This window comes from Vanessa cardui, chromosome W (genome assembly GCF_905220365.1).
Source record: "Vanessa cardui chromosome W, ilVanCard2.1, whole genome shotgun sequence".
In the NCBI taxonomy this organism is placed as follows: domain Eukaryota; kingdom Metazoa; phylum Arthropoda; class Insecta; order Lepidoptera; family Nymphalidae; genus Vanessa; species Vanessa cardui.
In genome coordinates, this window is record NC_061153.1 from 5,757,632 (window position 1) to 5,772,022 (window position 14,391).

Below are 14,391 nucleotides of genomic sequence, written 5' to 3' on the forward strand. Positions count from 1 at the left end.
TTATATAAATATATAAAATTGTGTCTGCCAAATATCTTAGGCATGTTGTACGCGAGTCCGTGACATGAAAGTATTGAGGCATTTTAAAGGCACAAAAGAAATATAAAATGTATAAAGATATCCTGAATAAAATAAATATAAGAGGTAGCCCAAAGTAGGTGCCTAATAATGTGAAAAATTATGTTATTAAAGGAATGAATGTATGCATATGCACTATGCAAAAATTAATATTTAAGTGACTTTCACTAATTGTGACTTACTTCTTTACTTAAGTAAATGATATAAACTATGGATATGAACTTGGCCAAGAATAAAGAAAAAAAAAAAGATTAAAATGAAAGGATTTGACAATTAATAAATGTTATTATTATAACAAAACTTATCAATGATATACAAATTTTAAACAGGATCGAGACAAAAAAAAGCTTGGGGTTATGGAAGGAATTAGACAAAAGTTATTGTATAATGACTTTTTTTTTCTTATAATTAGTTTAGGTGCACCTAGTTCTAAAATAACGTTAATATTGTTTGTATTAGTATCTTGCCTAGATATAAAAATTACCATTAATTAAATATTTGTATTAAATTAGCCTAGATCTAAGAATATCGCTTAGCCCTAAATATTAATTAATTTAATATATACTTCTGTATTAATTTTGCTAAGCTCTAAACATATAATTAAATATTCAATTATGAAACACTTATATCGATTACTTTAATTACATCTAGGTAAAAAAAAAAGAAAAATCAATTGTGTTGATCAATCGTTTTAATTTTGCTTAGCTCATTCAAAGATTAAATTTGTTTTATTATATAAATTATTGTTAATTAAAAAATGTTTTTAAAGTGGAATATGCATATTGTAATATGTATTTAACAAATTTTGAAAAAGTGTCGATTAAGTTTTTCTTGTATTAACTATTTCTTGACTTAGATATTATTGTCGAATGACTAAAGAAATATGTAAAAAAAAAATGTAATTGCAAAAGAACAAAATTGTAAAAAAAAATTTTACTGTCGAAATTTTTTTTTCCAATTGCCATGGGAGGTGTAGTGTGCATGTGTGCACCTCTCAACTTACATACCTATGTTATTATAATAATTCATAAGAATACATACTGTGGGAGAGTCTAATTAAAGCATTGATCAAAGCAAGACGTATTCTCATTGTCCCGACATCAGAGTCAGAACTCCGGAATGTCAGAGAGAATAGAATGTGTGTTAGAAGCCCACTTATGCAAAGTAAAGCTCCCATAACTTAACAGTTCACATAACTGCCGTTTAGCTTCAAGCAATTTGTGCAAATCAGAACACGAATAAATGACGTCATCAACATACATACAATTTTTTATTATAAATGATGCTAGTGGTAACTCATGCTCATGCCTTTGTGCAAGTTCAAGTAAGCATCGTGTTGCTAAATAGCTTGAAGACTTCACACCATAAGTGACAGTGTCAAGACGTATACATTTTATAGCCTGACTAGGGTCGTCCCGCCACAGAATATTCTGGAGTGAAGTGTGCTCCGGGTTAATCAATATGTTGCGAAACATTTTCTTAATATCTGAACTCAAAGTGAATTCTCCAAATCGAAATAACAAAACAAAATCAAATAATTCTTTCTGTACTGTAGGCCCATTTAATAAAATATCGTTTAATGAGATCTTTTTACTAGTTTTCATTGAAGCATCATACACAACTCTAGTACGAGTGCTCTTGCTTTGCTCGTTTATAACCGCATGATGTGGCATAAAATAAATTGGATCTTCATTGAAATTGTAAGAGCAAATATCAACAAAGTGCCCATGTCCGAGTTCTATGTACTCGTCTATGAACTTTTGATAATCATGAAGTAAATTAATGTTGCTTTGCAGTCTTTTTTCTAGACTGAGAAACCTGTGCAATGCTAGGTCAAAAGAATTTCCTAAAGTCTCATTTATTTTGCAGGTTTCTAGCTTCAAAGGTAAGTCAACAGTGAATTTTTTATTTTCAAGTTTTACTGAACTTACAAAGATATTTTCAGCTAACTTTTGCTCTGAATCCCTTTCTACTAGCAATTCTGGAACACTCTCCACCTCCCAAAGCTTCCTGAGACTGTCACTTACGTCTGTTTCGCACTTGGTACAAATTAAAGATACAACCTGATTTTTTATGATGCTAGATGTCATTGCCCCGGCAATGACATGGCCAAATTTCGTATTTATGATGCCTGGATATGAAGGTTGCTGCTGGTTGTCTAGGTCACTGCATGCATGTGAGCGCTGAGGTTCCTCAAGCGGCAGGAGGACCTGGCAAAAGATATCAGCACCTATTAGCATGTTTATTTCTGAAGGTTGGTTAAAAGTTGTATCTGCTAATGTGATACCAGCAGGGATTTGTATGTCTTCTAGGCTGACTGGTGATTGCGGTAAGTTACAAGTGATTTTATCTACCATGTGACAGTTAACTAGAGTGTTAAATTGGGATGTCAAAGAATTTACTTTTAATGGGATACAATAGCTGACTTTATTCTGGCTCTCTGTCACACCAATGAGGTTAATATCATTTCGCTTAGGAGTATATCCTAAGACTTTCACTGCCTTTGTCGTGATCAGTGACACCTGAGAACCTGTGTCTAGTATGCACTTTATATGCACTTCTCGCCCATCTTTTGCAAACACCTTTACGCGTGCTGGTGGAAGTAAAATATTATTAGCAGAGTCCCCAGATAGGAGGACCACTGGGCCTGGACTACCCTTTTCATCGAGATGTAGCAGTGTGTGATGACTTTTCTTGCACTGCCCACACCTAAAGTGGTATTTACACTTGCCAGAGTGTGAATTTAAACACACGTTGCATAAGCTTTTTGATTTTGCGAAGGCAACTCTCTCTTCGCTGTTCTGTAATTTAAACTTTGGACAAGAGTATAATTTGTGATCTGCACACTTACAATAGAGGCACTCCATCGCTGTCTTGGCTGCCGTTGCTAGGGCTACCTTATTTTTGGCTGGTATTGCTGCACCCTGCCGCTTCCCACCTTCTGCTGCTTCTGTTGTGTTCTCTAGAGCGAGAGCACGCTTATCCAAGTAAGCCAAAAAATCCTCAACCGTAGGGTCATGCTCTTGATCACGCTCCAGCTGATAAGAGCGGGAGCTGTAGAGGTCCAGCTTACGCACCAAGATGCCCAGAAGAATAGGGTCCCAGTCCACCTCTGCCTTCAGGTTGCGCAGAGCACTTAGCGTCTGCCTCACTACGGAAACAAAATTCCTAATCTCATTTGCACTAGGGAACTTGGCAAACTTGTCCAAGTCTAAGAGAGTATTTACATGCTCATTTACAATTTTATATTTGTTATAAAATCGCTTTTCTAATAATTGCAACGCACTATCATAACTTTCACTAACAAGAGGAAGATTACTAATTAATTCGTAAGGGGGGCCCTGGAGGAATGATCGCAGGTAATAGAGCTTTTGAACTTTGTCCAAGGAAGTGTCGCTGTGGATTACAGATTTGAACATTTCGATAAAGTTAACATACTCGGAATATTTACCAGTAAAATTAGGAATATTAATATGGGGTAATCTTATTTTGGAAACGACACTGTTACCTGACTCCGAGGTTGTCCCTTCCTTTTTATTACATTTAGATTTTATATTTTCGTTTAAAACAGTGAGACAATGGAAATATTTGTTTTCCATGTCTTCAACATTTTCATTGTCAGACGAATCTAATGCCAAGATCTCTTTGTTATAAACTTCGTACTTTTTAAAAACAGCTAATAATCTATCCCTTTTCGTTATTAACGCTTCAAGTGAGCTTACAATCGAATCGGCTATGAAAGAATAAAGTCTAGAGATCGTACCTTTGGAGTATCCCCTACTCACTCGCAATTTCTTTAACATATTATCATCCATCTTGACAGCTAATTAATTTGCGCACTTGTAATTAATACTTAATACAATTATACAATATATTTTTGTGACTAAAAGCAAAATTAATCCTTTAACACGAACTCGGACGCCATTCGACGCCACTAGTATACTGGCAAATTGAAGAAATCGCGCCGTTGACTGTAGGCGTTGAAACTTGAAAATGATGCGCCGTCGCCGTGAGTGCTCTCTTTCACTCTCCCTCGAAAGTCTATCTTGCTGTCCTTTTCGCACTCGCAGATGATTCTTAAAATGGCCGATCGATTTTTTCTTAGAATTATTGGAATTTCTTGAACAAATATGTATGCTGGATTCTTGAAGTACCTACGGATTTTATTGTTCTCGCAGCAATCGATACTTGATAATTATTAGTGCAAGTATATGCCGAAAATCCGTATGCTCCGCCTTGGCCGCCTCCTGTGGCGTCGCGTGTCCACGCCGTATGATAATCGCTGTGAGAAGTGTTTGTGTTTTCGCTGCAAATACTGTCGGCTCGAATGACCAATGTTAACTTCGGTGTTCTTGTGGACTGTAGGTATTTAGGTTTAGCTTGATTCCTTATTGAAACGACTTGCTTTAATTAACACTTTTAATGCTCACGTTAGTTACAGACACGGTGGTTCAATCAATCAATGGCGGTTCAATCCATAGGTCGCTGGTTCATATCCGGCTCGAAGGACCAATGTTAACTTCGGTGTTCTTGTGGACTGTAGGTATTTAGGTTTAGCTTGATTCCTTATTGAAACGACTTGCTTTAATTAACACTTTTAATGCTCACGTTAGTTACAGACACGGTGGTTCAATCAATCAATGGCGGACTACAAAAAACATTGCCATAGCTAAAAAACTAGACGCGCAAGGTTTACAGACTAAAAAATTATATATTTTGTGTTGCCATAAACAGAGTTATCTTGTATTGTGGAGGGTAAGTATGATGGTTCTTGCATTTCTGGGAATGGTACATCAAAAGGTCTACGAGACCTAGAAGCCGCACCAATTGGTCTAAAAACAGGTCTTAGAGCACCACCGCGAGTGCGTACACCGTAACGAGTTCTAGTACCTTGTGCAATACCTCTATGGTTTCGACCAGATCTTGTTCTTCGTCCCCTAGCGCGACCTCTATCCGGAAGCTGGGCAGGCTCATCTTCCTCGTCACTACTCGGTGAATTACTACTGCTACTTGGTGACCGAAAACAGAACGTCTCTTCCTGGGGTTCTTTGTAAGAAGGATTTTCATCATTTCTTACATCTTCAATTTCAGAAAAATCGAGGAGATCAGCAATATCATCGTCTTTTAAAGCTAAAAACAAAAATTAACCGTTTCAATACTTTGACCGGATGTGCCTTATGTAGGACAAACTACGTAGTTAAAAAAAATGTTCTACGACCAAACGGCCTTTATACAAAACAAAATAATTTAAACTACAATAAATAAAAAACGAAATGACTTCCGGCTTAAAAAACGGATTGTTATTATTAAAGTAATATTTAACATTAATACGACACTTAGCGCTAGTTCAGACATGCGGGAATCGCGCGGTTTCAAACCGCAAAAGTGTGATGCTATTCAGACATGCGCGGTGAGTATGCGATTTCGTGCGGGTTAGCGTCTCAGTTTCAAAATGGAGGTCGACGAAGAAGTATGTTCACTGTGGTTGCTCCTTAAAAAAAAGAAAAGAAAAAGGCGGTATTGGGAGCATCCAATATTACGTGACCGACTAGTACATTGTCAGTTCGTAACGTTATATCCCAAATTAAGAATGTATGATAAAATTTTTTTTGACTATTTGAGAATGTCAATAAAATCTTTTGATGGACTAATTGAACTGATCAGGCAAGATATTTCATGCTCTGAAACGCTTTTGAGGCCAAGCGTGTCACCGGAAGAGAAACTCGTAATAACTTTAAGGTAAGATTTATTTATTGTTCTTCAAAATCAGCATAAATATTTTCTATAACTGTAGAGGACTGAGAGCCAGAACTAAATTGCGATGGTGACGGTGACGGTGCCGGAACAGGAGGAGATGATCCAGATGTAGTAAAATATCCTTGTGGGCTTGTATAGCGAACAGGGGGCTAACGAAGCTTTGTCCTTTTTGTATCACTTGAAGTAATTCAATTTTGGTTGCTAAACGCCTATTTTCTGGTACTTTTTTGAGTTCTTTATATAACGACAAACAAAAGAGTTTATCGTCATCTTGCTTGGTAATACTATTTTCTTGAAGTTCATTCTGAAAATGTTTTCGTGACTCGATACTTTTTTCTATTAAAACAGCTATTTTTTCTTCTGGCACTTGTGTTTTCTTACGTTAAGCGGTCGTATTTCAGTGGCTTCGGTTGCATTGGCGTTTAGTTCACTTGTGTCACTTGCCTCGTCCACGAGGAGAGAAAATGGTGAGTTAGTCATCAGTTACTGGGACGGGACCGTTGGGAGTTGTGACTCGGAGTCGGGCTTCTAGCGGACTATATCCTGTAAGGACGGGACTAGGTAAATAAAGTAGATTTTTAAGGTTTGAAGATAAATTTATATATTTTTGCTCCTCAATACCATGTGTCATCCTACTACTATTATAAAGGCGAAAGTTTGTATGTATGGATGTATAGATGTTTGTTACTCTTTCACGTAAAAACTACTGAATGGATTTGAATGAAACTTTACCACAATATAGCTTATACATCAGAATAACACATAGGCTACAATTTTTGAGGTTTCTAATGTGAGGTCGTATAAAAACACATTTTTGCGCTTACATTGCAAACGCTGACTGAATCCTACAAGATAGATTAAAACAATGTAGTACAGTATTGTACAACTTAAAAAGGTCTACAAAAAAGTCCGTAATGGTATATGTTTATCTCTTAGGAATAACCCGCAATAACCATTTTTATCCTTTACTTTGTACGAGAAATAATGGCTTATTTACGAAACGATTTTAAGCGATTACTAGACTAGACGGGACGAACCTGAAGTCCACGCGAACGAAGTCGCGGGCAAAAGCTAGTCTGCTTATATACTAGACTACATGCCCTACCAAACAAAAAATATGTTGGATACATTAACATTTTTTATATCAAAATACAATATGAAAAAGTAAAATGAAATTGAATATAATAATTATTAAACACAATAAAACAAATATGTAAACAAAGGTATAATAATGCTTTCTTTCTTTACCATCGACGACCTCCGTGGTCGATTGGTGTGTACACCGGTTTTCATGGGTACGCCACTTTGAGGTCCCGGGTTCGATTCCCGGCCGGGTCGATGTAGATTACCATTAGTTGTCCTGGGTTTGGGTGTTTGTGGTACCGTCGATACTTCTGATTTCCATAACACAAGTGCTTCAGCTAATTACATTGGGATCGGAGTAATGTATGTGTTGTTGTCTCATTAATTACGTAGGACTGCCGTTGAGGATGCAGAATGAAAACGAACGAATTTAACTTATACGTTTATTGAAGTAATTCAATTTAACAATTAATTATTTATAATACGTGACAGTCTGTTCGATGTCAGAACAAAAAGTGAAGTTCTGTAGTCTGAATTACATATTTATAACGAAATCGGTAAATCACTGAATGGTCCCCACGGTATGGTGATTCTTGGTAGCGCTCGATGTTCGGGAGGTCTTGCGATTATTTCTTAACACATTTTTATTTATTTATTTATTTACCATTGACTGAAATTACAACATTCGTTGATAAATCTTTAACAACTGTATATGGGCCTAAATATAACGGATCAAGTTTGCTAATATTTTCATTTTTAACCAATACTAAGCCTCCTTGTTTATACTTCTATCATATTTTATTTTTCTTAAAGTTTTACAATTTATGAGGTTTGTTTTAGCATCATTTTGTGACTTTTGTAACCGGTATTTTAGTACTATTGCATAATCATCATCAAAATTGTAAATCTTAAGTCGACAATAGATCCACTATTGTCAACCTAAGATTACTTGGTAAGTTACATTGTTTGCCAAACACTAATTCGTATGGAGTAAATTTTGTGCTAGAGTGTACAGAAGTGTTTACGAAAAACACCAGTAAGGAATCCATGAAATCCATTCCTGACTATGACTGTTAACTTGCATTCTCAAATAAAATGTTTAATGTTTATGACTATTTTCAAGTGATCCTAAGGTCTGATGGTAGAAGGCTGTAGACTGTAATTGACTTATATTTAAAATTTTACAAACCTCTGTCAAGGTACTTGCGGGTAACAAGGGCCACCTTATTTAAAACCAAGATATTAAGAATAATAATTAATAGAAAATAAAACGCTATTTATCAAATTATTATTCATTTCTTTATTATTTGAAAAAGTAAAGTCAACACGGTTACGTTAACATAATATCAAGTACAAAATCGTTTTTAAAAAAGCTTTCAGTGGCCCTATTTATACTTATGTAGTTTATTAAGGGCCATTTTCTAAATATCCAGAATAACCAAATAACAAAAAATAAACTATAATTACAAATTACAAAAACAATTTTTGACTTTTAAGAAAGAAAAACATATTTAAATTCACTTTCATAACAAATAAAAACAACACATGGACCTTATTGTTTAATAAGGTCCATGTGTTGTCTACGTAATAAATTTTCACTTCGAAAATGTGTTTTAAACATTAAATTGAAAAGAATTATAATAATTACGAACACTACTTACACGTCTCTATATATCGACACTATAAATTAGAAACAGAAATATGTTTATCAAACATAAGTGGCCCTTATTAGACTCACGTAATTTGTACTTTATAATAATGACGATATTACTTACTGATTTGAGTCTAAAGGAACTAAATTGAATATCACAATTGGTAAAAATAGTAATGTACGCCTAACAAGGCTTATTTTTACGATAATATATAATAAAAAATAACTAAATTGAAAAATCTAAGGTTGTCAAGTCTTATTTGAGATCAAGTTAAGTTTCTCAGTCTTCTAATTGCACATTGGACAAGCAAAATCCGTATCTTCTTTAGTAAGTCCCACGCATTCTTCATGAAACCACTTTTGGCATAATGGACACTGTCGCATATCCTCTAATCTTTCTGTATTACATGCATAACAGTACCATCTATCATTAGTATCAATTTCATCTCTACTTAATTTGCTTTTCTTCTTTGATTCTTTCACTTTTTTTCCTTTTTCGCACCTTTTAGAACGATCCTTAATGTTTACTTTTCGCTGGTGACCTTCCTTCAGATTTGATTTCCGTTGCTTCTTTATATCAGTATCACTTATATTTCTTTCTCTTTTCTTATTCTTCTCTTTATGAGTTTGCCTTTCTACAAATAAATTTTTAGTAACAATCTGAGCTTTGTAATTAATTGCTTTACGTTTTGGGTTTTGTTTGACAATGGCAAAGTTTGGTGTTGGTATGAGCTCTTGAAATGATTTCTTTCTCTCTTGTAACCTTCTTAGTGGTACGTCATCTTCAGAATTTTCGTCATTTGTGACAGGTCTTAAGCTCTTCGTAGCTTTTACATGCCTAAAAGTTATCTGCTTGGTGGGAGTACGATCTTGCTTAGTTGCAGAATTTTCATTTTCATTGTCAGTTGAACTCGAGTATATGCCGAAGAAAGACTTCGTGCCGGGTTCATTGGGCATTTTCGTCAATTCAACACTAGAAGAGTCTGTATCAGAGCTATAAATTACTGGTCTTCATATTTCATGTATTAGTATTGTGATACCCTGGATCAGGTGAGTCAGAATCAGTTGTACTGTAGGACACTAATCTTTTCTTGACTCCGATAATTTCTGTATGTGGCTGAGACAAATCCGGTTGCAGTAAGGATGGAGAGCTAGGACTTTGATTCTTACATAAAGTGGCATCTGAATCAGAACTATCAGGCTGAGGTCTTAGTTTTGTGTGACTTTTATTAATACCTGATGGACCTGGAATTGGTGAATCGCATCGGGGGATAACATTTTCCTGTTGACAATGCCTCTCAGTAAAAACAGAGGGAGCATCATAGGCTTCTGATGGTATCGCCTCTGGATTGAACGGGTACAAACCAGTAGATTTAAAGCCGTTTACTATGATATCATGCGTCATGCACTTCGACCAAACCCTGCTGAATATTGAATTGAAACGGGCTTTTGTAATTTTTTTTTTCAGGATGTTGATACGTAAATGTTAAAGCCTCTTCGTCCCAATGATGCTCAAACGATTTTTTCACACTTTTATCTAGAGGCTGAAGTTCATGCGTAGTGTTTGAAGGCAAACAATACAGTGTAATATTTTCTTTGTCTGCCGCATCAACAACTCTGTAATCTAAATGGCACGAAGCACCATCGAAAATGAGCAAACATTGACCATCCGATTTAAACTTACCCAGAGCAGAGATGGCCCAGTGGTTAGAACGCGTGCATCTTAACCGATGATTGCGGGTTCAAACCCAGGCAAGCATCGCTGATTCATGTGCTTAATTTGTCTTTATAATTCATCTCGTGCTCAGCGGTGAAGGAAAACATCGTGAGGAAACCTGCATGTGACAAATTTCATACAAATTCTGCCACGTGTGTATTCCACCAACCCGCATTGGAACAGCGTGGTGGAATATGTTCCAAACCTTCTCCTTAAAGGGAGAGGAGGCCTTTAGCCCAGCAGTGGGAATTTACAGGCTGTTACTTTACTTTTTTTTTTTTAGGTGATGGATGAAGTCAACAAATAGTGACGTGGTCATGCTTCCTTTTGGTGCCATTTTCACCAACGATCCTGAAGGCAAATTGTCGTTGTACTCGGGCTTCATCCTTTTCCCCTTAAAAAGTATCATTGGGGGAATTGCGTTACCCAATGCATTTACACAAGCGGCTATCGTAACGTTTTCAGCGTGTTCATGTGCCACCATGTGCACTCTTTTTTACCCTTTTTGAGCTAAAACCAAGGGTTGATTGTGGATTGTCAGTCTGCAGCCTTTTTCATCCATATTGTAAAGGCGCTGTGGATTATTAGCAATATCTAGCTGTTCGTAAATTTTTTTGTACTCTTGAAAGTGCTGCATGACAATTGCTTTGTTAAGTTTTTGTGCTCTTCCGGGATTTAATATTTGAACTTTGCGCTTAGATATCTCAGTATGTCTTTTTAAAAATAGTTTGAGCCAATCTTTGCCAGCTCGCTTCGTAGATTTATTGAAATTCTTCGGAATATTATTTGATTCGCAAAAAACAAAGGCTTGGTGGTGTAACAATTTAGGCGTTAAAGGAAATCCTATGGATGCTAGTCGCTTAATCCTTGAAGCTAGATCATTTTCTTGCTGTTTCGTCATAATTGTGCGATGTCCTATCTGTTTCTCCACTTTGCCTGATTTCAGATGGTTTACTAATGTCCTTCTGGGTATAGAGTAATGTTTAGCAGCAGCACGTTGAGACATGACTCCGTCTTTGACAGCAGCCATAGCTGCCTCCAGCTGTTGAAGTGTCCATAGACCCCGACTTCTTTTAATGGAATGTTCCATTATTGAAACCTACAAAAATAAACGCCGTACATAAAGCTCATACCAATAGTCTAGCCTCACGACACAAAGCAAAAAAAGAAAAATGAAAAAGCCATGGCCACTCCTATCGCATTCAAGGAAAAATGCAGCAGATGATATAAGTTACTTAAACTTCTGAAAAATAAAAAATATCAGAAAAAGCCTAATAATACCAATTTATTACTATCCCCCAGGGTGAATCTTCCTAATATTACTTTTTGATGATAGAAATTAGGACTTTGATATCAGGTAATACAAATAACACATAATAATTTACAAGTATAAAAAGATGTGAAAAATTAATTCAATAAGTTTAATAAGGGCCGGCCCTCGTAAGCCGCCTAGAATGTGGCTCTAATAAGACTCTTTGACTTATTTTTTACCAAAACAGATGAAAACACATACTAGTAAAAAAAACACTTAAACCTTACCTTCAACAGAAGCTATATGAATTATTATGAATCGAACAAGTTTGGCACGGCTACATTATTACCGACTAACGAAGTCGAAATTTTACAAATACTCCGCTCGTTGAAGTCTAACGCCATGGTGTGGATGGAATATCGTTGGACATGATTTTGTTGTCGTTACCACGTATTTTACCAGTTATAATTAAAATCTTAAATACATCAATCGTAACGGGCACATTTCCGAACCTTTGGCAGACTGCGATAGTTAAACCCATTCCCAAGAAGGAGAATGTTTGTGAACTCAAGGATCTACGACCTATTAGCATTTTAACCTGCATATCCAAGATATTGGAAAGAATCGTATGTAACCAACTGACACGATTCTTAGAGAATAATAATGTTTTACCACTTGTGCAATCTGGATTTCGTAAACATCACAGCACCACTACTGCGCTACTGGATGTTACAGACAATGTTCTATGCGGCATGGACGTAGGCGAGGGAACGATTCTTGTTTTACTAGATTTTTCTCGTGCCTTTGATACCATTGATAGAGCTCTGTTCTTGTCCAAATTAAAATATTACGGATTCAGTTGTCAAACTATTAAATGGTTTGCAAGTTATTTAAGTAATCGCGAACAAATGGTTGAGGTAGTTAATGGAAACGGTTCCCGGGTGCTCTCAGACTGTAGCGCGGTTAATACAGGCGTTCCACAAGGCTCTATACTAGGACCGATTATCTTTGCGCTATATTGTGCTGACATTGTTAACAGCATTAAACACTGCAAATACCACATTTACGCTGATGATATACAAATTTATATATCGTTTAAGCCATCTGAAGCTAGCGTGGCTATTCAAAAGTTGAATGATGTCTTGAGTTATATTACGCAATGGTCCGAATCTCATAATCTCGTACTGAATCCGGACAAAACTAAGTATATCATATTAGGAACGAAGAAACAAATCAATCTAATTGGTAACTTAAACCCTAACATACAAATTAAAGGTAAGAAAATCGAGCGCATGAAAGAAGCGCGAAACTTGGGTTTGTTGATCGATGAGGAATTGAGATTCAAAAAGCACACCATTAATATAGTTCGTAATTGCTTTTACAGATTAAAAGTATTGTATAGGATAAGAGATGTTCTTAGTAAAGACATGCGAATTAAACTTTGTGATAGCCTGGTATTGTCTAAACTTAATTATGCTGATGCCGTTATAGGACCCAGACTGCTAGCTCGCTCAAAAAACCTTATACAACGAGTACAAAATGCATGTCTCAGGTATTGTTTCCACATTCCGCCTCGCGCACATGTATCCCCATACCTTAATACCGCACGGATGATTAAGATGGAATACCGAAGGCAATTACATCTTGCTACCCTCCTATTTGGCGTTATTCAAAATAAAGCACCTTTATATCTATACAGTAAGTTGCGTTGGGCAAAAGAAAGTAACAAAACATATCCCACGAGGGCGTCGTCTTATATGCTTAGCGTGCCTCTTCATCGATCAGCAGCCTTTCGTGGTAGTTTCCGCTATGCAGCGACGAAGTGCTGGAACAATCTGCCGCCTCCCCTTCGGATCCTGGAAACCATTAATATATTTCGTTTTAGATACAAATCATATTTACGTAATCTACAGCTCCAGTCATAATTTGTTTTTTATTATTATTATTATTATTTTTTCTTTTCTTCTTTAAATTTAGTTAACTATTATGCAATTAATAGTAAATACAATTGTAGTATGCATATATCAAAATGATATATATGTGTAGACCAAGTTGGTTTATATATATATATTTTTATCTCTTTATATGAATAATTTATATTGTTATAATATAAATACTTGTAGTATATATGTTATAGGTATAATTTAATTTAATATTTATTATAATAATTATTTATCTCTTACCTAAAGGTATGGCTCCGTAGCTTATAGCTCAGATTGGTCTAGCAACGCGCTGCTGCAAAGGCTGCTATTTGTTTTCTTGTTTTTTTGTTTTTGTACGACTTCTTCGTGGTCGTACATATTGTGCTGTATGGTTTGAATGACAGATAATAATTATATAATAAAGCATACAATTGAGTTACGTAAGATATAATAATTGGATATTCAACTTACCGTTTTAACAAATTACAACTTTCGGATTAAGCTCATTAGATTTTATATTATATAGTTTTTTGTTTTATTTTGTATTTTATTACGGGAAACAGTAAATAACTGAAAGTAATACGCAATAGAAGGATGCGTGACAGCGTCGATACACTGCCGGCGCGCGCGCCTCACTGAGGCGGGAGGCCTTGCATTCCTTCCCCCGTCACCCCCCGAACGATTATTAGCTAATGGAACAAAATTGTCATTAGCTAATGGGTTCATAAAATATGTATGTATTTATAGTTATGTATTGTTATTATGTGTATATTGTATGTACATTCAAAATTTTTTTGTTGTTTTTTCTTCCTTTTGTTTTAAATTTTTATACTTCTTATTCTTTTATTATGTACTGTGTCCTAATAAACATTTCTTTCTTTCTTTCTTTCTTTCTTTCTTCTATATCTTCTAAATTTTACATACAAATTCT

The 14,391-nt window shown here is 35.6% G+C and overlaps 2 protein-coding genes, 1 long non-coding RNA gene and 1 pseudogene across 3 annotated transcripts; all 4 read right to left on the bottom strand.

Annotated features, from left to right (window-relative positions):
- Window positions 1-1,625: 1,625 nt before the first annotated feature.
- On the bottom strand, window positions 1,626-3,893 carry LOC124542490. Its single transcript, XM_047120433.1, has 3 exons — window positions 3,842-3,893; window positions 2,930-3,289; window positions 1,626-2,288 (listed from the first exon to the last, which is right to left on the bottom strand). The coding sequence occupies exons 1-3, from the start codon at window positions 3,891-3,893 to the stop codon at window positions 2,272-2,274; spliced, it is 429 nt and encodes a 142-aa protein (XP_046976389.1). The 3' UTR covers window positions 1,626-2,271.
- A 4,964-nt stretch (window positions 3,894-8,857) lies between these two features.
- LOC124542491 (PHD finger protein ALFIN-LIKE 3-like) lies at window positions 8,858-9,526 on the bottom strand. The gene has a single exon (XM_047120434.1). It carries the CDS (start codon window positions 9,524-9,526, stop codon window positions 8,858-8,860), a length of 669 nt encoding a protein of 222 aa, XP_046976390.1.
- Window positions 9,527-9,587: 61 nt separating this feature from the next.
- Window positions 9,588-11,376, bottom strand: LOC124542493 (annotated as a pseudogene).
- Window positions 11,377-13,808: 2,432 nt separating this feature from the next.
- Window positions 13,809-14,176, bottom strand: LOC124542683. Its single transcript, XR_006967342.1, has 2 exons — window positions 13,932-14,176; window positions 13,809-13,844 (listed from the first exon to the last, which is right to left on the bottom strand). It is a non-coding gene; the product is annotated as an uncharacterized LOC124542683 (long non-coding RNA).
- Window positions 14,177-14,391: the final 215 nt, after the last annotated feature.

What these genes read in the sequence shown, in the direction of transcription:
- LOC124542490 (XM_047120433.1), bottom strand. Translation starts at nt 3,893, where the DNA reads ATGGATGATAATATGTTAAAGAAATTGCGAGTGAGTAGGGGATACTCC. An exon ending in GAGTAGGGGATACTCCAAAG is followed by an intron (nt 3,290 to 3,841) that starts GTACGATCTCTA and finishes ATACTCTCTTAG; the next exon opens with ACTTGGACAAGTTTGCCAAG.
- LOC124542491 (XM_047120434.1), bottom strand. Translation starts at nt 9,526, where the DNA reads ATGCCCAATGAACCCGGCACGAAGTCTTTCTTCGGCATATACTCGAGT.